The following is a 25,525-nucleotide window of genomic DNA, read 5'->3' on the forward strand; positions in this document are numbered from 1 at the left end:
GAGAGAGAGAGAGATGTTCGCACACTACTCTATATGTGGAGGGAGAGTAAGAACAAAAATGTAACATAGAAAGCCTACCTCATCTTGCACTCCTTTTTCTTATGTTGGCGTTGGTTTGTCTGTCTGTCTGTCTGTCTGACTGTCTGTCTGTCTGTCGGCCGGCCGGCATGCATGCATGCATGCATGTATGTATGTATGTATGTATGTATGTATGTATGTATGTATGTATGTATGCATGTATGTATGCATGTGTGTGTGTATGTATGTATGTATGTATGTATGTATGTATGTATGTATGTATGTCTCTGTTTGTCTGTTTTTGTTTATCTGTACGTTTGTTTGTTTGTTTGTTTGTTTGTTTGTTTGTTTTTCGTAAATATAACTAACAAAGCCTGAGCGCTCTGTGGTTTATTCAAATGAATCAGCTATATAGACAACATTCAGGTGTGTTAAAATGAAATTGACAAATACTCAAACTTGTACAGGTTATATTTAAAAATAATCTTTACTTCATCTTTGACAACAGTATTACATAAGTATTATATGAAAAAACATTTTCCTATATTTTATTGACTACATTATATCATTTTGAAAGAATTGTCATAAAAAAATAACATCTGACCAAGGCACTGATTCAATGTTACTACATCTTGTTGGTTGTAGATACTCTCTTACACACTACCAAACTTGGCCATTGGGTTGTTGAGTGGCCGTTTTATAAACCGGTCTGACTTCATGTACGCTGCAATGGCTGGTAGTGTCTGAAAAGGAATCAAGCAAAGCTACTAGTACTAATAGCTGTCCCCACAATGTCAATTTCTTGACAAACAATTCAATATTCACGAACCATATTTATTTGTGTTATGTATACAATGACGTCATTGTACAGTACAGTCAGTGGATAGTAGAGACAATTCGGAAGTATTTAACCATCTCATGTTACAATTTAGTGTATGTACAAAATGTTATTTTGCCAAAATAATGAAAAGTACAAAAAAAGTTACAACTACTTAGGATTCCACGATACGTTGACATCATCACATTACAGTGGTCAGTATTAATATTTTGATCATTACGGAGATGGGGACGGGGGGTGGGGGTGGTGTGGTGTATAAATGACACCCTACTTAGTGAAACATTACTAGAGTAGTATTGACAATATTGGTAATGTTAAGACAAGGATTAGCACACTCCAAACCAGGTCTACTGTATGCTAAATTTTACATACAAGATGTCAATGCTTCACAAATGTTTGTTATTCCCAATTGTGTTATTTTGTGAATCACTACCAAGACAAACATCACAAACGGTGAACGACTAAACGTGACACTGTTTTTGGAAATGTTAACTCGTGAGTCAACAGTTATGTTTTTACAGTGTGGTGGAATTGGAAGTTTATGGTATTTTTCTTGTAAACTATCGACTGAGAAGATCATGTCGCAATATCACTTACCTCAACTCGAGCATGGAAATCCTATGGTATAGAAGAAAACATATATAATAGATGAAGCATACGATAGAAAATACAGTTATACAAATAATATTACAAGAGTAAGGTTTCAAATCAATTTGATTTCTAATTTCTTCTAATTTCCTGTATTCGGTGGCCAATACTAAAATGGCTACATTTTGATAACGTTTCAACCTCCATTTCAAAAATTAGTACGCGCGTGACCCCTGATTCTTTTCCTTAGTTTTGGCTGAAAATGACCTTTCTCGAACAAAGTAACGGCACTAGCTAGTTGAAGATTTTTATTCCCATGACATATTATGTCCTTTTGATATTCAAATTTAATGATAATGACGATATTAATGACGAATATTCAATGGCCTTGCATCGTGCACTATATCCCAATACTCTACACTACACACTCTTGTGTATTCTTTGAATTGACTTTACTTTTTAAGACACTAATTCTTCTTACTTAGTACAAGATTTTATACTCACTTTGAGGTTCTTGAGATTATCAAGTACTTTTGAATCGACGTGACATAATTGATCCATCAACTCATACATAATAAAGTCAACGAAGGACACCTACATAGAAAAGACAAACAAACAAACAAACAAAAACAATGTGGTTTCACGTTTTTGATTGAGTTAGTGTATGAGATGGCAAACAGCAGGTGTCACTGGATTCAGTGTTCTAAATATATCACAATAGTGGTGTAGTGAAAAGTCCAGTCAGACTTATTTCTGCCTTTAGTACACTTGTATTGTGTGTCCCTGTGTATTCATCATGATCACAATATGGAAAATGGTTAGAGTTGACACTCACATTTTGCCCAGCAAACCATGGATTGTCACCAAGAAAAACAGAAAATTCTTTCAGCATGCTGCCAGTCTTCTGTAAAAGCTCTGGTAATGAATCCTCCTGTAAATAATTTATATATCAATTAATATTAAGTTAAATATCTTATATATTGGCTGGGGGTACATTGGTCAATTAATTCACTTAATGTATGATCTTGCTTTGACTAAATAAAAAAATGTCACTTAATAGGGTCATGACATAGCAAAGTGATATATGATATAATTCATTTTCATTTTTATATTTTTTAAATAATATTTATTGATATATGAATAATGATAGACAGCTGTCTCATTAAGAAAGGTGACTTATTATTTGAAATATCACATACATGCATGTATTCACTGTATGGCAAATTTTTAAGATGTGCACCTCTTTGTTGCAGACAGTAATGAAAACAACCTGATCAAGAATGAATATGTCAAATACAACATCGGGGTGGGGGTTACCAGATGAGATCATGTAAAATTATTACACAGCAACATTAACTTTGTAACAGAATAACATATATGCATGTCATGCACTAGATACTTAGAAAGTAAAAGTCTTCCCTATATATACTGTACTTACCCATGTTGCTGTAGTATAGTATTTGCTTGCCATAAACATTCTCACGTCCATGGCCTGTTCTGTTATCAAATCAACACGTGTTATCTCAGTCTCAGTGGTCCCCACTAGCATTGAACATGTACAAAAGTAATTGTCAACGTTTAGTTATTAAAACTTTAAAACTAATAGGAACTTGATAGTAATAGTTTTTACAATGTTAAACTGATGAACACCAAATATTTTACATGTAAAAACAATGTGAATCTCAGTGATTACATTGTTTTATCTATTTCTCCACTACATGCATGCGCTATGCATGAAATAGTTCATACTTCCATTTTGGCCTTGATCCTCCTCGAGTTAATAAGATTTACAAAGTTTTGCCTATTTCTCTACTATGAGAAATTGTTCATGCTCTCACTATGGCCTACATTTATTCAGAATAACTTTATTACAAGTTGATGTTTTGGTATGTTTCTCTGCTACATGCAATTGTTCATAATTCAATTTGGTCTAACATCTCTTACAGTTAAGATTAATTCCATTACCCATTGATTTGGTTGTCTATATATCTGCTGCAATTGCATAATGTTCATACTTACATAAATTAGCCTTCCTGGCAATGTATCTTAGGATAGCATTGCTTTGGGTTAATTTCACATCACCATCTATCATGTATGGTAGCTATTAATGGAAAGAAAATTTACATAGTATCATTATGAGGGTTAATATCTTATCACTTGTATAAATTATTTCGTCTACATACATTGATGTTAAGTGTTTTGAATGTTTTATGTCAAGACGATAAGGATTGTGTTGTGTTGTGTTGTGTTGTGTTGTGTTGTGTTGTGTTGTGTTGTGTTGTGTTGTTTTGTACTTTTTATTTTACTGTAATGTACTGTACTGTACTGTACTGTACTGTACTGTACTGTACTGTATTAAATGTATATTACATTGTTCTGCATATTATTTCATATATGTACCAGTGATTACTTTTATCGGTGTAAGCACATTCTAGTGATATTTGCACTGAAGTGCAGTGCTGAAAACAATGAACTCACAAGACCCTGTAACATGCATATACCCATGCCAATATATACAGTGATGTTGACAGGCCTGTGGCTACACCTCTGTAACAACCCGGTGCCACCTTTGCTGACACAGACCTGTACGACAGGATCGGAATGTGACATGGTCTGCACAGGACCTGTTACTGGTGTGAAACTTTGATTTATTTAGTTAGTACACTATAACTCTGGCTAATGACTCACTGTAGTATTTTAACTCGCGCTATTGGCAAGAAAGTTGTATGTATTCGAACAGAAAGTACAGGATTTGTTTCCTTGTCTTTCTACACCATGACAAGTTATGCCTTTGTTATTGGTTCTGTGGTGCCTAAAGTATGGATTAAAAAAAGTAATATCATTCCGTGACTGCAACTTACATTTGGAAAATCCAACCCCAAATCGTACTTTTCATTAAACCAGCAATCTTTATTAAAGTCCGGTGCTGTAACAAACAAAACGTTATTAAAACAAATGAATTACCAATATTAACTAATGATATATGTTCTCACTTTGCCCTAGTCTGTAAGGTACGCTGTGACGGGGCGCCCTCACACATCGGTCAACACCTCCTGACCGGTGAGGGCGAACCAACACGACGTATCTTACAGTTTAACATTGCCCTTTGAGTGAATACAACTTCCAATTTTCATCCATATGTTAATCCTATAATCTGACATTTGCTTTTCGTCGTCTCTGTAGATTAGTTTTAATCCAAAGGCTTCCTTGTTTTCTTACCATCAAATTAATCCATTTTAACCAGTTGTTTATTTTGCATGTCCATAGTGAGCAGGTCAAATGCAATGTGTGGCTGCGGCCGGGCATGGAGTGAACCATGGAACTGAAGCTTTCTGATTCTTTTACTTACAGTTATAGTCAACATTTCACGCAGATCATAACACCCTCAGCAAACACTGTTCAACATGACTTCATTCAAATTATCAAGATATAAAAAAATCCTTTTCTCACCTGGTCCAGACACATACATCTTATCTTCATACTCAATGCCACTATATTCAAGGAGAAGCCGTATGGGCTGTTGCAGCTGTATGGAGAGATATGAAATAAAAGCAGCGAGTAAGCATCATATAAGTATACATCTAGCTTGCATTCAGTTTTTACATATGAGAATGATAAAATCTGTACAATGTTGGAATCCATCGTATTATAAACAATATTGATTTATTACCATGTGTGCTATAGACTTATTATCATTTTCAGCCAAGTTTTTGTCAATATTTAATTATCCAGTGTACATGTGTATTGTTTTTACCCTTGTCTGCCTGTTTTCTTTTTGCCATTTTTATATAGTATGTGCTGCGCTTTTGAATATTGAAAAAAAAACAGAAGAAGAAGAAGCGTTATAGCGAAAATAACTAAACTTTGATGGACTTTTAAGCATATAAGAATTGTGACCTGTACTGTTTGTAAAACACTTGAGCCACTAACTCGGATATGACAGCAAGGTCAGGTCAGCAAATCGACCTGTCAACATAAACTTTGTTATATATTATCTAGATATATTATCTGGTTGAAATCGTTGAATTTACGCAAAACTATTGGTATAGTTTGGGGAGTTATTTATACAAATAATTGTAGCTCACCTCTCCTACACATAAGACAAAACAAAAACAAAACAACATGTGTTATACTTACCCCACGCATCTTCCAGTAAGCTATTACCAATGGCATTGTTATGTTGTCTGTAGCAGGCACACGGCTAGTAAGATTGAATGCGTAATTCCAGCCTATTGATCATGATTTGCAGTGGCGAGTAGTAGTAGGCACTTTACGATTAATACTGTTACGGTTGTAGTAAATAATACTGACACTCGTACAATTGTACATTTCTGTAAGTTGTATCAAACACAGTATTAGAATCAAATTGTTGTTGAACCGAATAAACTATTATCGTTGTTGTTGTTGTTGTTGTTGTTGTTGTTGTTGTTGTTGTTGTTTTCTATCCCGTAACTTATCTCAAAACTGCACTTTGTTATTACTAGCTCCACTATCAAGATTTCCAGTCTATTTAATATTATAGTATAGTTCTGAAAATTGTTTTTTGTTATCTTACTAGTAATCGATTCTATCCTAACTTTATTTCGCAGCTGTTACAGGCATTTCTTTCACATATCTTTGATTACAAAGCTACCATTTTCTGCATTTGCTAATCGCCCCATCCCTTTATACGGGTCCAACCGTAAACAGCAAAATATGAGCAGTTTGTGTCTTGTTTGTTTGTTCTGTTTTGTTTGTTTGTTTGTTTGTTTGTTTGTTTGTTTGTTTGTTTGTTTAGTAATATTTTGTGTGTGCAGACATATATCATTTAATATATCTAAGTCGAATTTTTATTTTGCTGTTGTATTAGATTTCACAGAGATATCAATTGTCGTTTATATACATCTGTTTCCGTAGTGTAGCGGTTATCACGTTCGCCTAACACGCGAAAGGTCCCCGGTTCGAGCCCGGGCGGAAACATGTACATATAATTTTTGGTGAAATCTTTATTTTTGCGGATTATAATTAATTATGGGCAGATACACCTGTCAGATACATGTATGAAGTATATGGTAAATAAAACAGGTACTACGTCGGTAACTACTGGTACATTTTATACCATTTTATAAGTTTATTGGAAATAATGGTAATGCATGCATGAATTCCTATGCACTGACAGTATATTTTTCAACTTTTTAACATTAGATAGATTTATGGCAAGGAACATTTTAAGCTTATTATTTTGTGTGAAGAGATAATTCCGTCGGTCAAAGGCTTAAGTATACGCAATTCATGCCCCTCCATTTTAAAACTACTAAATACAAATGTACCTAAAAGGGGAAAGGGGGAAGGGGGAAGGGGGTGATGGTTATAGCTTGAGGAGAGAACTACCTGCTATACATGGTTTATACTTATTGAAGTATATCCAAACCTGTAGTTATTATTGTCCCTAGACCGACTATACATAGCACGTACAAACACCTCAGTAAACTTATTGAGATACATCCTAAACTATATCCACATGAACAAACTGTCGCGCATAAAAACCGGTCGACTGAGCGCAAATATTACAACAGGCGTGCACTGTAAGTAAGACTTTGGCCCTCACCATTTCACTTTACCCACAGGTACCCTGTAGGCTAAGAGTAAATCGATGGATATCCTAGTACAAAATAACCGAATAACTAGCTATTTTAGAATATTCATAACATATCATCCCCTGTAACCTACTCGATGTTATAGAGGACGATTATTTATGAATGTTCTGAAATAATTATCTAATAACGCAATTATTTTAGACTGGGACACTTTGGATTAATTCTCAGCCTACAAGTCACTGTGGTGCTACCCATTCCGTTTAGATACCTTGCACCGTTCCCACCTCGACGTACGTCCAGACTGAGTGTGAAAATCATTCACCGATATGTCAATGCTACTTGGATACTGGAATATAAGAGGCGTAAGTACATACAAAAAATGATCTGGGATTTGTGTTGGTTGCCTGGGCCGGCTAGAAATGAGGCGATCACTTTAGCATGTTTATATTGTTTAAGCTTATATATTATGTATTATAATAGGGAAAGTGTACACAAATCTGATCACTCCACAAGAAGTAAATCGCATAAAAAAAGTTACAGTTATTGAAGTATCTTATTAAAGATATAAGCTTATGACGTGTACTGATTCAAACGATTGATTCTAAATTTTAAATTTCTGAAATACGATTTGTTTTCCACTCCCTCCTTTTTTGTCGTCAAATGGTCAGGTTCAAATTTTGAAGGCATCTCATCTGTTTGTTTGCAAGGCTCGGTATAGTGGTAGTGCACATATCACTCGGTGTATTATGAATAAATCAACCTTCCATCTTGTAAACTTAGCCACGTGCACATCACAATACCGCTTACCAATTATTATATTAGGCAAATTATATTTGGACTTTTTAATTTTTTTTGGTCTTTTTGAATGAGGGTAAATGTGTACAAACTCATAACAACCACCATATATTTGTACGCAAGCTAAGAAAATCGATACTTTAGTTAAACGCCAATAATTCACCACGTGACATGTACGTGTCTAGTTGTCATGACACACATCGTAATTTAACAAGATCGTGTTTGTTGGTATACGAGTAAGCAGGTGTGCACCGTATTTATATTGAGGGTGTCAACTTATTCGCAATGTTCAAATTACTATACCCGGTGTAGGAAAACTAACAGATATGGTTAAAGTAGTGAAACAACGAATAAACGCCACACGCTATAAACAAAAGTACGAATTATCATGCCTTGAAATAGCTTGACCACAGTATATTTGCACCTCCACTTACATGCACGTGATTGGCACAGGTGGCAAAGGTCACCCCATGTGGTGATATCATAAAGAGTCGATAAACGCTGACCTTGCAATGAATGTAAAACTACCGTATTTATCTGAACTGTCGGATCTTTAAAACACGTGATTCACCCCTGGCCTTTCTACCCTGCCCTGAACTGTTGCACATTAATATCAGTTTAAACTGCATTGATTCTAAATGTGTATCATTTATAACAATAAGAACGAATTCAATTTTTGATATTTTATTTCAATTTATGCAGGAATGTATAGTATCATGAATGGCCTTAGCCAGACACTGAAATATCCACATACTCACATGACATTGACCTGTTTTAAGTTTGTACATATTGATACATTTATTACCGAACTATTGAAGGTTGTGTGGAGTCCCTAGTGCGACTACATTTGACTCTTCATAATGATAATCTAGTGATAAACTAGTAATATTCAATTCATTCATTTCTGTAGCTTGGCCAGGCAATACGTCTTGTGCTAGAGTATACAGGCGTCGACTACACAGAAAAACGGTACGATTATGGACCAGGTATGAATGTAGTGAAGTAACATAAGCTTATTCTCTATTTTCATTGAGCTTAGTAATTGTTTGGTAGACTGTAACGAGGGTAGTACTGATTTCGTGGGTATATATGGTTCGGATATACTATATTTATATTTATATACTAGTATATAACACGTTGTGTGACAATATCTTATATTGTATCATCTTACTTCGACGTATAATTGGTAGTGTTGCCATGACACCCAGAGTACGTTTGATTAACAGGTAGCAACACACACATACACACAGAGGCAAAGTAAAAGGAAAGTGTTAAGCAATAGAACACGACCAGTTGTAAACTCAGGACCTATCACATTATCGCATATACTTATAACTTGTCTGTCAAAACACCCATCACTGTACAGCTCCAGACTACAGCAAGGATGCATGGCTGAATGAGAAATACAATCTTGGATTGGACTTTCCTAACGTGAGTAAGCCGTCTTTTCTGATGTGTAACATCTATTTGAAATGGTTAGCTATATAGAGTGGCATAAAACGTGAACATAGTGGTTGCCCATCGATCGCAAAGTTCAATGATATTGAACACGTTACCTCCCATGATTTGACACGATACCACTTAGCAAAATTCTCTGATAATTGGCAATGCCAGTCATTTATACTGATAATAACTACATTAGAAATTGTACAAAGACTTTTTAGATGTGTAAGAACCTAGGAAATATTCAACCTATGCGTTTACATACATTGTGGTGCAAACTGCGCAGTAGGATCATCAGTAATTAATAGTAACACATGTCGAATCGCGGACTGAAAATGTTCGAATTATTAAGTATGCACTTATCAAAATTTTAAGTATCAAGTTTGGACTAAATTTGTGTATTGCAAAGAAGAAAAAATACCTCATCTATTATTCTAAAGTGACAGGAGATTTCACTTAGTCATGTAAGATCCAAGGCTTTGATATGATTTCCCTATTTTTTCATTTTTGATCGCAGCTACCCTATCTGATTGACGGAGATGTCAAACTAACCCAGACACATGCCATCTTGGTATATCTTGCACGCAAGACAAATCTGTGTAAGAAATTACAGACTTACTTTCCCAGTTGAAGGTCATAGTGTTTCTTTGTCATGTTTCCTTCTAGTTGCAGCTATAAACAGTTATAAACAGCTGTTATAAGCAGTGACTGTGATAGGCTGAACTCAGTTGGCAATGTTTGTAAAACTAAGAGTATTGTTTCTCAGCATTTCTTTTCTTTCAGCCGGGGAAACCTCGAGTGACCTAAAAGGAACCTTGTCACTTCGAGTCGGAGATGAAAATTGACAAAACTCTGAGGTTACAAATATTTTCCGACTGAATAAAGGAAAAAAATGGGAAATTGTTATGGCTGTGCCAACCTAATTTATGGGGAAATTGGGAAAAGACAATTGCAACTTTGAACATTTTACTAATGTTACGAGCAATGCAGAATGAATGATGTACCGTAGACGCGCAATGAAGTACCGTAGATTTCCCAGGGTATAAATCCCTACTATTCGAGCATGTTCAACTTTGCTTGCATGTTGTATGATATTTCATTTTACAATCAAGTTGTTACAGTAGCAGATAGAGGCTTACTTATTTAGTCAAATTCTTTTCAATGATAGTGGTCTATTTTAATATCCATTTTAGTATACGATAAGCACGTTTGGTATATATTCAAATGTGAATGCTCCCTGGAAAGTTTGATTTCTTCTACTTTTGATCAAGACCAATCTTGAATTGTCAGATATTCTTCGTTGATACGGAAGAAGACGTTTGTAATTTTCAGAAAACTGTCCTGTAAACTACCAATACCGATTGCATATTTTGTAAATTTGTCTTCTTCTTTTTTTATATGATACAGTAGGTACAAACGAAAACGAGATGAGACGAGCAGATCTGGTTTATGGACGATGGGGTGATTTTCGTATGCTGATGGGAGGATATTTCACGGATCCAGATTGGGTAAGTGCTATTGAGTACTAAAATTTTAACCAATACAGTACACACAACACACTTTTGAGCTGAGAGCTTTCGACTGCAAACAGTTAGTCTTGTCACTCATGCATGATAGATGGCACTGTTTATAATCACTCCACAAGGTGACGTGATCACGTAGAATGTTCCCGTATATTTTAGGGAGAAAGTACCGTCCCTCAGATCTGTTCAGGTAACTCTTGATGTAAGGTTTGCTATTATTATTTGTGGTTTTTTTTTCACATAACATGCAGTCTCTCAAACACAGGAAAATACAATACATCACAAGTGACATGACACGACACAACACAACACAACACAACAAAACATAAAACAACACGCCACACGACGGCCGCGACACGCCAATATACCACACAACACCACACAACACCACACCACACCACACCACACCACACCACACAAGACAACACCACACCACACAACACAACACAACACAACACAACACAACGCAACACAACACAACACAACACAACACAACACAACACAACACAATCATTTTTTCGGCGTTAAAAATGAACTTCTTAGAAATGAAAAAATGAACACCTCACGAACGACGAAAAGACATTATATCATTTGACTACCGTGGTAAAATATACACAAACTTCTTGTTATGTTCAAACTTATGACCACTAATCAAGTAAGCTGGAAAGAGCAAATACATAAACAAATTTGTAAACTAAACGTATTGCATGTAAAACAGGAATCAGCGGAAAAAAGAGAAGAGTTCTTAAAGAAATTAAAGGTCACATTGGAAGAGCTGTCTTCATTTTTAGGTGATAATCCATGGTTTGCAGGAGATAATGTAAGTTGAATTTTGATATTCACTTGTGACTTTAGTGTTGAGCAGAGAAATGAATATGATTCCCATCAAATAGATAGCTAGTAGAATATGTATTAGAGAGTCCCTTAGACTGAAATATTCTATGTTGCGAAAGTTTAGTGTAGCCAGCAATTTAAGGGAGTACCCGCAATGACGAGTCTTTCTGTCATCAAGCTACATCACAAAATAGTCATCATCACTAGTGTATATATTTTAAAAACAACTGTCTTGTGCTGTCCGCTGTTAATTACTTCAAGGGCTAAACGTTACTCTAGGAATTAACGAAGGCATTTCGGAGACTTTCATTTTCCTAGCATTGGTCTATCATCTAATGCATATGCGTGTCTACATGCTGACTCCTATGGAGACAACATTGGATCACTGAAGACAGAACTTTACCGAACAAGCGAATATGAACCAAGTTTCAATTTGATGTTTTCTGGCAATTGCGCGTAATGTATATGATGTACAATCATGAAATGACTTTCCAGAACCCCAAATTTGCAAACAATACCTTATTTCCTTGAGATGTGTTTCCCTTTTACGAACCTAAAAAAGTAGAACTAAATACTTCGACATTATATGGGTCCTGCATGTTGGTGAGATCGAAGGGGAAACGAGACTCGGAAAGATGAGGGAGCTCCACTAGTAAGCGACGAGTGAGCGCCCACGATACAACATCGAATCAATGTCGTTTATTAAAGACATTATATATCTTTTTTAATAAATAGATTTTCCTCGTGGTAAAACTCAAAACTTGAATAACAAAATTCATTTTCTTTGAAAAAATCTTCTTAATTCATTTTAGATTACGTATCCTGATTTTATGTTATATGAGTATTTTGCTAGAATCCGTCAATTTGACGACAAACAGCTGCCGAGTAATGTCAAGGTAAGTGTGACTTTATGTACTTGCTCTCCGAACCCCAATCTCTAGTACATCATGTAGGATTTTTATCTGATCGAAGGACACTGGCAGTTACAAAGCCTACCTTTAAAATGTGACACGTGTTGATACGCTGTTTTACTGAGATGTTGTGTTGTGTTGTGTTGTGTTGTGGTGGGATGGGGTGGGGTGGGGTGGGGTGGTGTGTTGTGTTGTGTTGTGTTGTGTTGTGTTGTGTTGTGTTGTGTTGTGTTGCAAAGAGATACCGTTCTGTATATCTGCATTCATTACTTGGTATATCAGAATATCATACGGCAAGCAATAATGTATTACTAAACAACCCTTGAATTGTAGGGCAGTATACTACAGCAATTAAGTCTTAACGTATTCATTTTTCCCCTTTTTTTATTTTTAAATTCTACAGGTTTTCTTAGATAGAGTGGAGGTGAGTAATATTACACGTGGTATGCCATACACCAATCGTTCTTTAAGTCGCTGATATGATCATATTGAATTGTATCTCGTTCAAAAGTAATGATATACACTTTTATACAGCAGCTTCTCACATTGTTCTTTCTTGACATGCACCAATAGTGGCACAATCCTGTATATTTCCACAACCTACCAGGCTGGTTACATCTGGGTTGAGTGAGGCACGGTAGTGGTTCTTGCCGAAGGGCTTCGAACAATCCGGAATAGATAACGAATGGCGAATTTTGACTCGGAATCAGCCGGGACGACGTACAGTTTATGGATCAGGGAGCATTCAGTACTTACAAGCGAGGGGGTCGGGATAATGGAGGGGTGGGGGTAGATTTCACAAATAGGGAGGGCCATATTTTAGAAATTAGAATAAGAGAATGGTCACATTTGGTATATAAAGAAGTGTACAGTTATTATCCTAGACTTGCATAGTTAATTTGGCAATATTGTGTGATTTTGATATCCCATCTCTACCATCACTGTCACATCCCACTTCTGCATTATCCCAACACTCTCACCTTAGTACCATGATATCATATCGCATCAGTTAAATCACTGCTGACAACCATGCTAACCCAACTTTGTGAAATATTTGAAAAGTTGAGGGGTTATATGTTAGAGAAAGGAAATTGAGAGTGTCCACTTTTTAGAAAATGGAGCAGGGGGAGGGTCATATTTTATGCAAGAAACCGGCGACTTTCCCTCCTTTAATTACTGAAGGTTCCCTTATGTAACATTTATTGAGTAGTGTTTTTATATTCATTTCAGGCATTACCGGCCATAGCCAAGTATATGAAATCTGACCAGTTCATCAAGTGTCCTATTTACTCGATGAACGTCAAATTTGGTAGAGAGTAATTATGTACAACCTGAATGACTCTACAGAGTTCAAGATATTAAACGATTCACAATGGGTCGACAGGAAAGTGTGAAAGTTTACAATGAAGTGCTTGGTGTACTTTTACTAATGTGCCAATAAACATTACATATTATACCAACCAACTAATTATCAGTATCTTTATTGGCTATTGCAGTTAGACTAGAAAGTTAAGTAAGGTAAATAAATGTACTTATTGCAAAGTGAATGTCATGCATGACACCTTATACACTTCTTAGAAGCACGATATGGCTAGCATGATAGCAATCAGCTTACATAATACCATATGTATGAGTGAGCGAATACCCAGCTTCAGACATATGATACATTCTTTCCTAAATGCATATGATTAACCGGCGATTTTTCCTTTACTTAAAAAAATGTACGGGTGGGGTTTCAAAAACTAAGTAATACATAATACATGCATTAACATTTATCAATGATTTAGCATGTCTGAGTTTTTATAGGTAAGGGGGGGGGGGCAACCACTCAGAATACGTTCTCTTCCTCCACTCCTCGCGAAAGGAAGAGAGGAACGTTCATCAATGACCAAGAGCAAGTCACTGAGAAGTGACACTCGAGATCCGCTTCGCGCTCAGAAGAGAACGTTATGACTCGTCGTCGTGGTTGAGGCTATGATCACTTTTCAGTGATGTGGATGCGATCCATACTATAGAAATGATCCCTAAAAGTATGATCTTGATGACACATGTTGCTTTTCAGACTTTGTACCGGTGTAATTAAACTTTATGTACGGTGAGAGCATTTATCAAACGTTGTTGTGTTTCTATTCAAATATCATCTCTGTTTTTAATTTTTAAGTTTAACAGTTTTGAAGTACAACAAAGCAGTATTATGTTTGTTTTAAATTCTATCCAGTGTTACAAAACTGTTGGAATCTAATATCTTAACCACAGTTTCGTGAATAATCTTTACATGCAAATCTCGTTCAGAATTGAGGCTGCTAACATTCTATGTCAATACATGGACTTCAATGTTAATCATTAACATCCCCTTTAGGCATTTTTGAATTCTCACTTAAATGCACCGGGGAAAATGCACAATATCATGAGTTATTCTTTTCTAATCTGGAATGCTGGATAATTTCCTCAAGAATTCATAGTATTGAACAATACACTCGGGACCTGTCGAACAAAATATGCTAATTAGTCAGTTCGCAAAAGTAGCTACAATTATAACACACGAGGATAGAAGAAGACAGAAAATATATACATTTTTATTTCATATGAAGTTTAAAGAATGTAATTTCTGAAAATACATGTACAGGAGATTATTCATTGAAATACGTGGTATCATTTCGCCCTGCTTTAACCCGACGAGGACCAAACGATAGGATTTGATAAGTTGAACGTTGGGGAAGTTTGACCATACTACTTATAGCGTACCTACCACTCTGAGAATGTCGACATCAGATGACCTTCTCCTTTATTCAACGATTTACAGCCATTGTGCACGAAGGGTAAGTTTGATTGTTTTTGAAATGGCAATGTTAAGACTGGTGAAAGAATCTTGGTGTGTTATATAATGCATGCTTTATGTATGTAGCTTGAGGTCGCTCGATTGTTACCAATCAGAATGTATATATGCATGGTATGTGAATATACATGTCGCATAGTTTAGGTGTCATTGCCTTTATTGGTACGTAAACCATGTGAAAGATATTATATTGCTAGTGAAAGATACCGAGAAATCGAGTTTCTTAGTCTTTGCGCATTTCAGTACAAAATACTTAATTAATGTATCGTGTCATATTCTACAAACGCAAAATGAACACATATGGGTTCAGAACAAATGCAAAGTCCAACCATACTATTACGAACTATTATGATTAGAGCTTTCCGTATATCAGCGTTATCGAGTGACCTGTAGTTGCATTTGTTTTGTCAGTTGAAGGTAAAATGGGTAGCTTTTTCCTGTTCCCAAAAATCTTTTATTTTTCAATAAAGTTAACCTTAGATCTAGACCCTCCAGCGTTGGTGGTATTCAGCGGCGGCCATATTGGATTCTAAAATGGCTTAATATCTATATTTAATTCTGACCTGTATTTAACAAATTTGTATAGTAACATCTCATTTTTCCCCTTGATTTGATTTGAGAATGGGTTTAGCTTTTCATGAACAAAGTAACAGAAATAGTCTAAATAGTTTATTTCCAATACACATACTACGTTAATCTCCTTTCTTGTTTTTTAGGTGTCGATGGCTCTGATTGAGAAAAATCTAAGTTACGAAAAATACGAAGTTGATATGTTAAATTCACATGAAAACCTTACAGCTTGGTACCTCAGGTTGCATCCAATGGGTAAGGTACCTGTATTACGTCATAATCAACACGTCATCACAGACTCAGTGGAAATTCTAGAATATTTGGAAGACAACTTTCCAGATGGTAAGGTGCAATACTATCTAACGCAGGCTAAGATATTATCAAATTTTGAACCAATTTCATATATTAGAACAACAAGCTTATTCATGGGGGTTCTTATCCAATTTCATCCCGTAAAATGTCTTGTATGGTTACCGTATAATCTAAATATGTCAATTAGTTAATTTAATTGCATTTTTAATTAAATCTATGTCGTCATAATTATGAACAAATAGCGGAGAAACGAGTAATTCAATAAGTATTTTTTTTTAAATTAAGCAGGCTTATCGACATTTTGTAGTTCATAGAATAAATTGTGGATAGATGCATTAAACATATAGGTAAGTAACGAAAGCAAATTACCATTGAATAAGTCAGTGCAAACTTGCAAACAAAGCCGCAGAATGACAAATTTCACAATTACACTGCCCTCTGGGTGGCGGTATGATGAGTACTCGATACAAGGCACTTAGTCTAAATGATATTGTATCATTTTTGTCTTTATATACAAAGCACCTAAACTGTATCCTAGAACAGGAACAGACGAGTACATCAAAGTCAAGTCTATCCTTCTACTAATCGAAGAAGCTGTAACTATGTTGGACATCTTTGTTTATGGTCTAGCAAATTTTCCAGAATTTGCTAGAAAGCCTACTATTTCGTTCGAAGACCTTCGCTTAACGTTGGAAGGTATGTAATTTTCTGTGGTCAAAATAGTGCAGTGAAAGAAGGCAAACGTGTGTAGATGTTCTTCACCTGTCGTCTGCGTTGATTTGTACATTTATTTAGATATATATGACAGCAGAACGAATTACTGGACAACACTTTTGGAGAAACCTCCCAAACAGAAGACAAACATTTCTGAATATATCGCATATTTGGCTTAGGATGTTGTAACACCATGAATGGGGACAATAATATACGTTTTTGTTGCCAATTTTAGCTCGAACGACAAAAGATACTGCTCTTCTGGAGCAGTTGGCGGAAGAAACAGAAGATTTGAAAGACGTTTGCAAGCAGAAGATAACATATTTGCGAGATCTTACCAAAGACTCTAATGATAGGACTGTTGTCGAGGAGACCACCGATAAATACGATGCCATATTAGATGAATTTGAAAAAATGTTGGAAACTGATGCAGGTAATAAAAGATTTGATAGCTTGGTGAGAATCTATATTGTCCGTTAAAGTTCTCCTATTTCCAACAGTAGTCTCTTCCCCCTCTACCGATATTGTGCGAAAATAAGATTTAATGGAAGAAAACATACGGTTAAATTATTTGTGTAATGACGTTGAAAGTTAAACTTTAAGTACATAACACTTGTATTGGAAATCTTTTTGTTTTTGTCTTTTAACAAAATAGTAAAAAAGTGACATTTATAAAAAATGATGAAGTATATATTGTACATAATACAGGTACATGTATCCTCATAAGTTTGATGATCGCAAAGACATGATACCGTTTTACGGGGTATAGGAGTGGGTGGTATCGCTTTACGGTAAACAGAGTGCATGTTACACTAGACTGCTGATAAAGTCAAGCAAATAATTGTACATTAAACAAACAAACAAACAAACAAACAAACAAACAAACAGACAGACAGACAGACAAATCCATTAATTGATAAATCATAACAAATAATGAAAAAATCAATGAAAAATTACTTAAATCTGCTAATAACCCTACTCCCATAAGCCCATTTTCCCCCGTTTTCATTCTCTTCTATTGCAGAATCAAACTGGATATGCGGAGAACAGTACACTGTGGCTGACATATGTCTCACCAACTTATTAGACCACCTGTGTTTTTGTGGCCTTGGGGACCATTTCTTTTCCAAGGGAAAACGCCATTTGTTATTTTTATACTTCGAAAGGGCAAAACAACGTCACTCATACATCAAGGCCTCCGCAGAGCGGGGAGACAAGATGCCGGTTCCAAAATGAAACCAGTAAACTATACTCCAGTGTCCTTGTCTTAAAAGTTTTTTGATGATGTGAAGCACTTTATAAGGTTCACTTAAATCATCGGTTTAATTGAAGATAATGAATTTATTTTACAGAATTCAGGCTTCCAGAACAAAATATTCCATACATATGCCGAGCGTTATGGTTATTATGATTTTTCAAAAAGAAATGCTGTAACGTATTTTGACTAGCCCCTTCCATTCCACTTACTGTAATAAAATGCGTTATACTGTGAACAATTGTCAAATGGGTCTGGCAACTTACATTCTATTAATATAATGATGACTTTGAGTATTGTAGATATATTCTTCCCTTTAACACTTATTTTTTTATTGGGATGTAAGAGATACAATTCACTGTCCCTTGCTTCGGTGAAAAAAAAACATTCCTGATATTCAACAAACCTCCATTTACGTTACATTGTTCTCAACAATAAGTCATTTAATGAAGGCTTACTCTTTTGCATGTCGACTGGAATCTGTCAGAAAGTTTCAATTACACCACATACACTTTTCTTGAGTCTTGTACCTTTACAACGGTTTGAACCATTTACATACACCCATTACAGCCTGAGAATGATGTTTTCATGAGGTTAGTTCAGCAAGAATAAGTACAAGGTTTCATGATAACGATAAACACAATGAAGGTAACAGAGATCGACCACTCTCTGTGAAAATGTTTTTTAGTCACTGCGAAGTTGACGTGATTGAATGTTTAAAAGATGTACAATCTATTAAGTTTATCATGTGTCTATCTTTTAACTGTAGACTCGGAAGTAAGCATACTGCTACTGTTAACATCAAATATAGAATAGACGCTTTTGAACCAATGATTGTCTAGCTATAGTCTAATCCAAACTACACGCTCATCCTGTAAACGCTGTAAGGCAACATGTTAAATATGTATACGCTACTGTTGGGTCGGTAGGCCAACTCATTCTATATTAGACCAACCAACCGACACCAATTCAGAATACGTGTTCAAGTTAAAGGGGAAATTGTTATCAGATGATTTAAAAAAATATTCATAACTTACATTAATTGAGAAGAAAAATTGATTTTGAAAAAAAAAAGAATTTAAAAGAAAAAAACGAATCCAAAGAAACATATCAATCTGATCAATGTTCATTAGTGGTAAATTCGGATATCAAACTGGAAACAACTGAAAAAAGAGAGAAAAATCTATCATCAAAAACGAATCCAAGCAAGCGTCTCATTCGTTCCTGACCAATGTGTATCTGAATCTGAATCCGAAATTTGTTTAGCCCGGGCCTGGCCTGACCTCGCTTGACCTGCCAGTGCCCCGGCCGATATCTCTGTTAATCATTTATTCTCCTCTCATCGGACTTCAACTCTTCTTCTTCCTGGTGTATTGCTGGGTTATAAGGGGCACGACCGTGATTGCTCAATTACCCAGCAAACACAAGTCAGTATTCAACTGCTCGATCTCGTCAAAGGATACATTGAACATTTAAAGTTTTACCCCAAAGATATAGACCAGCTATTTCCTTCAGCATGTCACAGGAAGGACTTGTCCTGTATTTGTCAAAATACAGCCCATTCGCCAGAAGGGTAAGTTGGTTTCCATATTTCCTAGCGATCCTTGTATTAGTGTAGGATATATTTGCATTGCAGTTTAGGAGTGCAAACGATCTAGGTCACAGTTTGACATTATGTTTGTAGAGGTCATGATATTGTTTTGTGACGTAGTGTACATACATGTAGTGATGTATTGCGATATCTATGGTGGTGGTGGTGGTGGTGGTGGTGGTGGTGGTGGTGGTGGTGGTGGTCGTGGTGGTGTGTGTGTGTGTGTGTGTGTGTGTGTGTGCGATCTTTGTATTAGTGTAGGATATATTTGCATTGCAGTTTAGGAGTGCAAACGATCTAGGTCACAGTTTGACATTATGTTTGTAGAGGTCATGATATTGTTTTGTGACGTAGTGTACATACATGTAGTGATGTATTGCGATATCTATGGTGGTGGTGGTGGTGGTGGTGGTGGTGGTGGTGGTGTGTGTGTGTGTGTGTGTGTGTTAAGAGGAAAGGGCACTGTTATAAAGGTTTAAATTTATAAAAAAACATCTGACATGTTGCTAAACGTTTTGACATGTTTATTTTAAAGGGGCACAAGTTGAGTTTATACATTTGGGTGTAGATTTTACTGCATATTTAAAAGGTACTCACAGTATTGTACCGAAGCACACTTAACCACAGCTTGCAATTGACTGAACTCAAACCTGATATAAAGATCCGATGACGTAATTTATCATACGTGCCAAAAATGTACAGGAAATCCCTACTATGCAATCACCTATTCTAACAATGCCATATCATAGTCGTAATGTTATAGAAGACATGCATCGATATTAAATTACTCGAATGTGGTTGTATGTAAGTATTGTCACTTGAGTAAAAAACTTATAAACTCAGCTTGTGCCATTTCACATTTTAATCTCATCTGTTCTGTCAATAACATACTTATCAAATTTCACTAGAATTAATGTTTTTTTGAAATATTGCATTCACAGACAGCTAAACAGACAGACAAGTGTCTGACGGACAGACAGATAGATAGAGCTATAACACCACCTGCCCCTACGAGGGGTAACACTTGTCATTATTTTTAGTTTACTGAGTTTATTCAGTGACTTGTTTACAGATGGTTGTCATCCAGATGTTTGTAGCGTATTTATTACTTTTAACCAGTTCAAGAAACGAGTCATGTAGACCCAAATTGTCTTATGATATTTCTTGTAAGGATTCCTGATAACATCTTGCTATGTATATTTACATAGGTGTGGATGACTCTGATCGAGAAAGGTTTAAGTTACGAAATTTACGAAGTTCTTAGCCTAACAAAGTCTGAAAACCATACAGAATGGTACCTACGGTTGCACCCCCTGGGAAAGGTACCTGCATTACGTCATAAAGATGAGGTCATAACAGATTCCTCAAAAATTCTTGAATATTTGGAAAACAAATTTCCTGAAGGTAAGTCCAGTGGTTTGGCAACTCGTCTTTACATGCACACTAAGACTGAGGTAGGATATGGCAACCTACCTCCAAGATTCACTTAGTACGAATCTCACTATGCTTGTGAAGCCCATTAGCAGAATTTATTACAAATTCACACTAGAGATGTTGTATTCATACAAACAATGACGCCAAGGGTTGAGGGTCAAAGCGAGACTTCAAAAGTGGTAATTTATTACACTTGTTGTAGCTTTTTATCAAGCTCGTGAGTGGATACCTTTTGTACTTATAAACAAATCGACATGTTCTGGTTGATGGGGGCACTTATTTTAGCGGTCGTACCGTAAAATATAAAAAAAAATTCTTATCATGTTATGTGTACAGCTACACACAATATTACCTATATGATGATTCAATACATCCCATGACGTACAATGCTGCGAGTACGTCATCATATCTAACAAAATATTTTCAAAAAAATGAACCAGTTCCAGCTAGTGCAAGATCAATAATTACATATATCCACCCAGGTGTATGGTCGGTGTAGCTGTTTTTAAAACTACTTACTTGCCCCTGTAACTTAGCAATCAAGTGATCTTTTGAAGAATACTTACATGTTTATACTCCTGACATCTACAATGTCTGTTTTCTTTCCCAGCGCCCAAACTGTATCCATCAATCGGAACAAAGGAGTATGCTAAGGTCAAGTCAATTCTGTCTTTAATCGATGATGATGTCCCATATCTGGGCACCTTACATTTGGGTGTTGGAAATTTTCAAGAGTTTGCTAAAAATCCAATGTTTTCATTGGATAATCTTGCTGCATGGACGGAACGTAAGTCAGAAACCTTAGTACCTTAGTACGTGTATATGTAAATAGAAGAGGTCCGTCTACATGAAAGAGTCAATATATATATATATATATATATATATATATATATATATATATATATATATATATATATATATATATATATATATATATATATATATATATTATATATACATACACTGGTTTTGAAAATATGAACAAAATTACATGCTATTGACCCTATATGCCATTGGGTCAATAGCATGTAATTTTGTTCATATCTTCAAAACCAGTATATAATTCGCTCTACTAACCGTATTGAGCACTTTTATGCGGTTATATCAACACCCAGTCAATTATATATATATATATATATATATATATATATATATATGAGTGTTCAAAATCAGCTTGTACACACACACACACACACACACACACACACACATATATATATATATACATATATATATATATGTTAATGTACAAATATAACGTGGACATAATTTATAGTGATTCATTATTTATTTGTTTATAATTTGTAGTTATTTACTTCAGTGAAAATACTAAATATGATCAGTAATTACAGTCCCTAAACCTCACTTATGCAATATTTAATCAGACAATGTATTCAATAGTTATATAATTAAATATGATATTTTTGAGCAGTAACAGAGTACAAAAGCGACTAGGAATAGTCGACTGCTTGGTGGTTTTTTTTCAAGTTTGATTCGGAAATTTTTTACTAAATTATGTTCGCATTTCATTTGTTCATTGCTACAATTTTAGTTAAAAGAACGAGGGAGGTTGCCAAGCTGAAGAAATTGGCTGAAGAAGTCGAAGATATGAAAGAAGTGTGCGAGAGAAAGATAGCATATCTCCTCAATCACGCGGACAACTCTTCCAACAGGAATGTAGTTGAAGACGCTCTCAAGAAATATGGTTGGATGTTTGGGGAATTAGAGAAACTTGCGGTTCCAGATATAGGTAACGTTTTTACGTATTTAGAAAAAAATCAACACACACAAAAGAAGGCGTTTCAGAGTTTTGGTTCTTCGATCATACTATTTTTATTCAATAGACAACTTTGCCATGGTTTCCTACTTGAACAAACAATGTGAAACAACCTAGATGAAGTTTGACGATGCTATACTAATATATGGGGAAACGACAGCTAGCTACATGTACAGTCACAAACAGGAAGTGACGTAGTGACTACTTGCTCTCCCGGTCATTTGCAAATCACTTTCTGTTTATACATGCAGTGACCAACTTATTCTTGTAATTATTTATTTTATATAATTTTGCAATTTATAGAGTCACAAGGACTTGGTATAATATTCTTTCACATATTATTTCAGCAGGAAACACAGTAGAGCTGATTTTTATAAATTAAAAATCCAAAATAATTATATCTTTTTCTCATCCATATAACCACCATGTTTGCTTGTATTTGTAGAATCAAAATGGATTTGTGGAGAACAGTATACTGTGGCTGATATATGTGTAAGTAATTTGATTGACCATCTGGTCAAACTTGGACTTCAGGATTACTTCTTTGGTAATGGAAAACATGCTCTCTTGCTTCAATACTTCGAACGAGCCAGACAGCGAGATTCCTTTACTGCGATAGGAGAGGAAGGGAGGAGTTGGAATTATCATGTAAGATAAATTATGCCATGCTGAACTTTGAACTGTGCTGTTTCCGCGTGGACAGGAATTAATGAATAGGGAGTTATATTGGCTTTCTAGTACAATTGCATAAGAAGTACAAATGTTGTAGCTAATGAAGTCCCTACTAAAATATAGTAAAATCACCGAAATTTCGAATCAATATTCGTTCCCTAGGTAGCAGTAAGATAACCATGACTACACGATCCAATGACTATTCAGTGTGAAATGAATATGAAATGAATGATAAACCGTTGATTAAAAACATCACACGTAACAGTCGAAATGCATTTGGATTTAAATGGTTTTATTTACCTTCTACATACATTACACTTTAGCCATTGAATAAGCTTTTACAAAGCAGCGAGGAAAATTGTGATGATGGCAAAGTTAACTAATCAGCAATTTATTTCTGTAAACACAATATTAAGTGACAAATACAAAAAATACATCTCAAAATCCATTCGTGTTCAATTAGGAAGTAAATGTACAGTGTTGTACGTAGTAAGCCCTCTAAGCCCTTAAAACTTTTGAACTCAAAAATCTTGAATTGCACGCTGTTGTCCGGAAGTCTGACTTAAGACAAAATATAAATTACTCATGTATAACATCTTTTACAACAATTTGCTCCACTTCTTCGTGTCTTGACGAATGTTAACCCATATCTGTAAATACAAGTAAGATTGCTATTAAAAAAACGTGACGTATTGGCACCCGATATTATAACTAATAGTGATCTAGCAAGTTTTCAAGTGATGGCACACTTTCACTTTTGGAGAAATTAAAAAAAGGAATAATTTATAATTGAAGACTAACTTTTTTTTTAAAACGTTAGCAGGTCACGACATGTAGGTTCGGATATTTGTCTCTCACAATTATATAACTTGTGTAAAAATTGTCGTGAGAGTGGGTGCCACCAAAAGCTTGAATTGAATAACGTACAATTTTAATAATGCTTGTAAAAACTTGAACACAATTCGGACAGTGTTCATCAACGGAATATGCTGAAACCAAACTAATGAAACTTACATTTTGGTTTTGGTGGTGGGGCGTTCTCTTTTTCTTGTTGCTGCTGGTCTTTTGGCTGACAGAAAAACAAAAATAAACAAATTTAACTTTCTTGAAATTAAATACATTTGTGAACTCAAACACGAATTCAATAAACAGAATGTAAGATCTTGAGTAAAAGTAAACGATATCAACCAGTAATTTTGATAATTGTTGACAGTAGTTAGATACGTTTTATGTATAAGTATGAGCTATGAAGTGTGGATTTTGAATTCGAAATAAAAAAATATGGAACGATTTTCTTTGGCATGTGACCAGTGAATTCTACTATATGATATTGATAATTGATATTAGGCTCGTACTGTATATCATATCACCCACTATAGTATATGCACCGATTATTACCAAACATTAATAACAGTTAGATTGTTTAACTTACCAATGCCATTCTCTTCAATACTGATACAAATTCCTTCTCAACATTTTTCCTCCTGATAAGTGCCTTACCAACAACTCGTACCTGGCGATAATAAAAACAAATCAACTGAGTTTAATACCTACATGTATGAAGTTGTTAGGTTTTGCTGAAGGAAGGCACTGTGTTATGGCTTCTGTAACAGTATTACTATATTTCAGTATTGGAAATAGTTGTTACAGCTATGAGGCATGCGCAATGGACGTCTACTATTGCCCAAATAAGGAGTGCCAGGCAGTAAAGTGTATACTAGTAACCTCTATTACATTTTATCGTTATCAATGCTTTAAGAAGATTAAAGAATACACAATTGTCTTACCTCCTGACTTCCAAGTCCATGGAAGAGAAACACAAAAATACCCTGCAAGAA

At 35.3% G+C, this 25,525-nt stretch overlaps 4 protein-coding genes and 2 non-coding genes across 6 annotated transcripts; 4 read left to right on the plus strand and 2 right to left on the minus strand.

Annotated features, from left to right (window-relative positions):
- Nucleotides 1-671: 671 nt before the first annotated feature.
- Nucleotides 672-5,617, minus strand: LOC144437921 (glutathione S-transferase Y1-like). Its single transcript, XM_078126954.1, has 9 exons — nucleotides 5,582-5,617; nucleotides 4,895-4,970; nucleotides 4,306-4,370; nucleotides 3,464-3,545; nucleotides 2,883-2,986; nucleotides 2,280-2,375; nucleotides 1,949-2,038; nucleotides 1,454-1,474; nucleotides 672-761 (listed from the first exon to the last, which is right to left on the minus strand). The coding sequence occupies exons 1-9, from the start codon at nucleotides 5,615-5,617 to the stop codon at nucleotides 672-674; spliced, it is 660 nt and encodes a 219-aa protein (XP_077983080.1).
- A 713-nt stretch (nucleotides 5,618-6,330) lies between these two features.
- Trnav-aac (transfer RNA valine (anticodon AAC)) lies at nucleotides 6,331-6,403 on the plus strand. The gene has a single exon. It is a non-coding gene; the product is annotated as a tRNA-Val (tRNA).
- Nucleotides 6,404-7,346: 943 nt separating this feature from the next.
- LOC144437922 (glutathione S-transferase Mu 1-like) lies at nucleotides 7,347-13,846 on the plus strand. Its single transcript, XM_078126955.1, has 9 exons — nucleotides 7,347-7,382; nucleotides 8,726-8,801; nucleotides 9,182-9,246; nucleotides 9,776-9,857; nucleotides 10,666-10,766; nucleotides 11,500-11,601; nucleotides 12,428-12,511; nucleotides 12,930-12,950; nucleotides 13,757-13,846. Exons 1-9 carry the CDS (start codon nucleotides 7,347-7,349, stop codon nucleotides 13,844-13,846), a joined length of 657 nt encoding a protein of 218 aa, XP_077983081.1.
- Nucleotides 13,847-14,349: 503 nt separating this feature from the next.
- Nucleotides 14,350-14,566, minus strand: LOC144438347 (small nucleolar RNA U3). Its single transcript, XR_013481045.1, has one exon. It is a non-coding gene; the product is annotated as a small nucleolar RNA U3 (small nucleolar RNA).
- A 719-nt stretch (nucleotides 14,567-15,285) lies between these two features.
- On the plus strand, nucleotides 15,286-18,045 carry LOC144437923 (ganglioside-induced differentiation-associated protein 1-like). Its single transcript, XM_078126957.1, has 5 exons — nucleotides 15,286-15,345; nucleotides 16,079-16,274; nucleotides 16,764-16,940; nucleotides 17,194-17,414; nucleotides 17,983-18,045. The coding sequence occupies exons 1-5, from the start codon at nucleotides 15,286-15,288 to the stop codon at nucleotides 18,043-18,045; spliced, it is 717 nt and encodes a 238-aa protein (XP_077983083.1).
- A 1,468-nt stretch (nucleotides 18,046-19,513) lies between these two features.
- Nucleotides 19,514-24,843, plus strand: LOC144438156 (ganglioside-induced differentiation-associated protein 1-like). The gene is made up of 5 exons (XM_078127187.1): nucleotides 19,514-19,786; nucleotides 21,013-21,208; nucleotides 21,849-22,025; nucleotides 22,791-22,988; nucleotides 23,461-24,843. The coding sequence occupies exons 1-5, from the start codon at nucleotides 19,730-19,732 to the stop codon at nucleotides 23,670-23,672; spliced, it is 840 nt and encodes a 279-aa protein (XP_077983313.1). The 5' UTR covers nucleotides 19,514-19,729; the 3' UTR covers nucleotides 23,673-24,843.
- The last annotated feature ends 682 nt before the right edge of the window (nucleotides 24,844-25,525 follow it).

Source organism: Glandiceps talaboti, chromosome 7 (assembly GCF_964340395.1).
Source record: "Glandiceps talaboti chromosome 7, keGlaTala1.1, whole genome shotgun sequence".
NCBI lineage: Eukaryota > Metazoa > Hemichordata > Enteropneusta > Spengelidae > Glandiceps > Glandiceps talaboti.

What these genes read in the sequence shown, in the direction of transcription:
- LOC144437922 (XM_078126955.1), top strand. Translation starts at nt 7,347, where the DNA reads ATGTCAATGCTACTTGGATACTGGAATATAAGAGGC. An exon ending in TTGGATTGGACTTTCCTAAC is followed by an intron (nt 9,247 to 9,775) that starts GTGAGTAAGCCG and finishes TTTTGATCGCAG; the next exon opens with CTACCCTATCTGATTGACGG. An exon ending in TTTTCTTAGATAGAGTGGAG is followed by an intron (nt 12,951 to 13,756) that starts GTGAGTAATATT and finishes TATTCATTTCAG; the next exon opens with GCATTACCGGCCATAGCCAA.
- LOC144438156 (XM_078127187.1), top strand. Translation starts at nt 19,730, where the DNA reads ATGTCACAGGAAGGACTTGTCCTGTATTTGTCAAAATACAGCCCATTC. An exon ending in ACAGCCCATTCGCCAGAAGG is followed by an intron (nt 19,787 to 21,012) that starts GTAAGTTGGTTT and finishes ATATTTACATAG; the next exon opens with GTGTGGATGACTCTGATCGA. An exon ending in ACTTGCGGTTCCAGATATAG is followed by an intron (nt 22,989 to 23,460) that starts GTAACGTTTTTA and finishes TTGTATTTGTAG; the next exon opens with AATCAAAATGGATTTGTGGA.
- LOC144437923 (XM_078126957.1), top strand. Translation starts at nt 15,286, where the DNA reads ATGTCGACATCAGATGACCTTCTCCTTTATTCAACGATTTACAGCCAT. An exon ending in ACAGCCATTGTGCACGAAGG is followed by an intron (nt 15,346 to 16,078) that starts GTAAGTTTGATT and finishes CTTGTTTTTTAG; the next exon opens with GTGTCGATGGCTCTGATTGA. An exon ending in GGAAGACAACTTTCCAGATG is followed by an intron (nt 16,275 to 16,763) that starts GTAAGGTGCAAT and finishes TTATATACAAAG; the next exon opens with CACCTAAACTGTATCCTAGA.
- LOC144437921 (XM_078126954.1), bottom strand. Translation starts at nt 5,617, where the DNA reads ATGCCATTGGTAATAGCTTACTGGAAGATGCGTGGG. An exon ending in GATGTATGTGTCTGGACCAG is followed by an intron (nt 4,371 to 4,894) that starts GTGAGAAAAGGA and finishes TGTTTGTTACAG; the next exon opens with CACCGGACTTTAATAAAGAT. An exon ending in ATAATCTCAAGAACCTCAAA is followed by an intron (nt 1,475 to 1,948) that starts GTGAGTATAAAA and finishes TCTATACCATAG; the next exon opens with GATTTCCATGCTCGAGTTGA.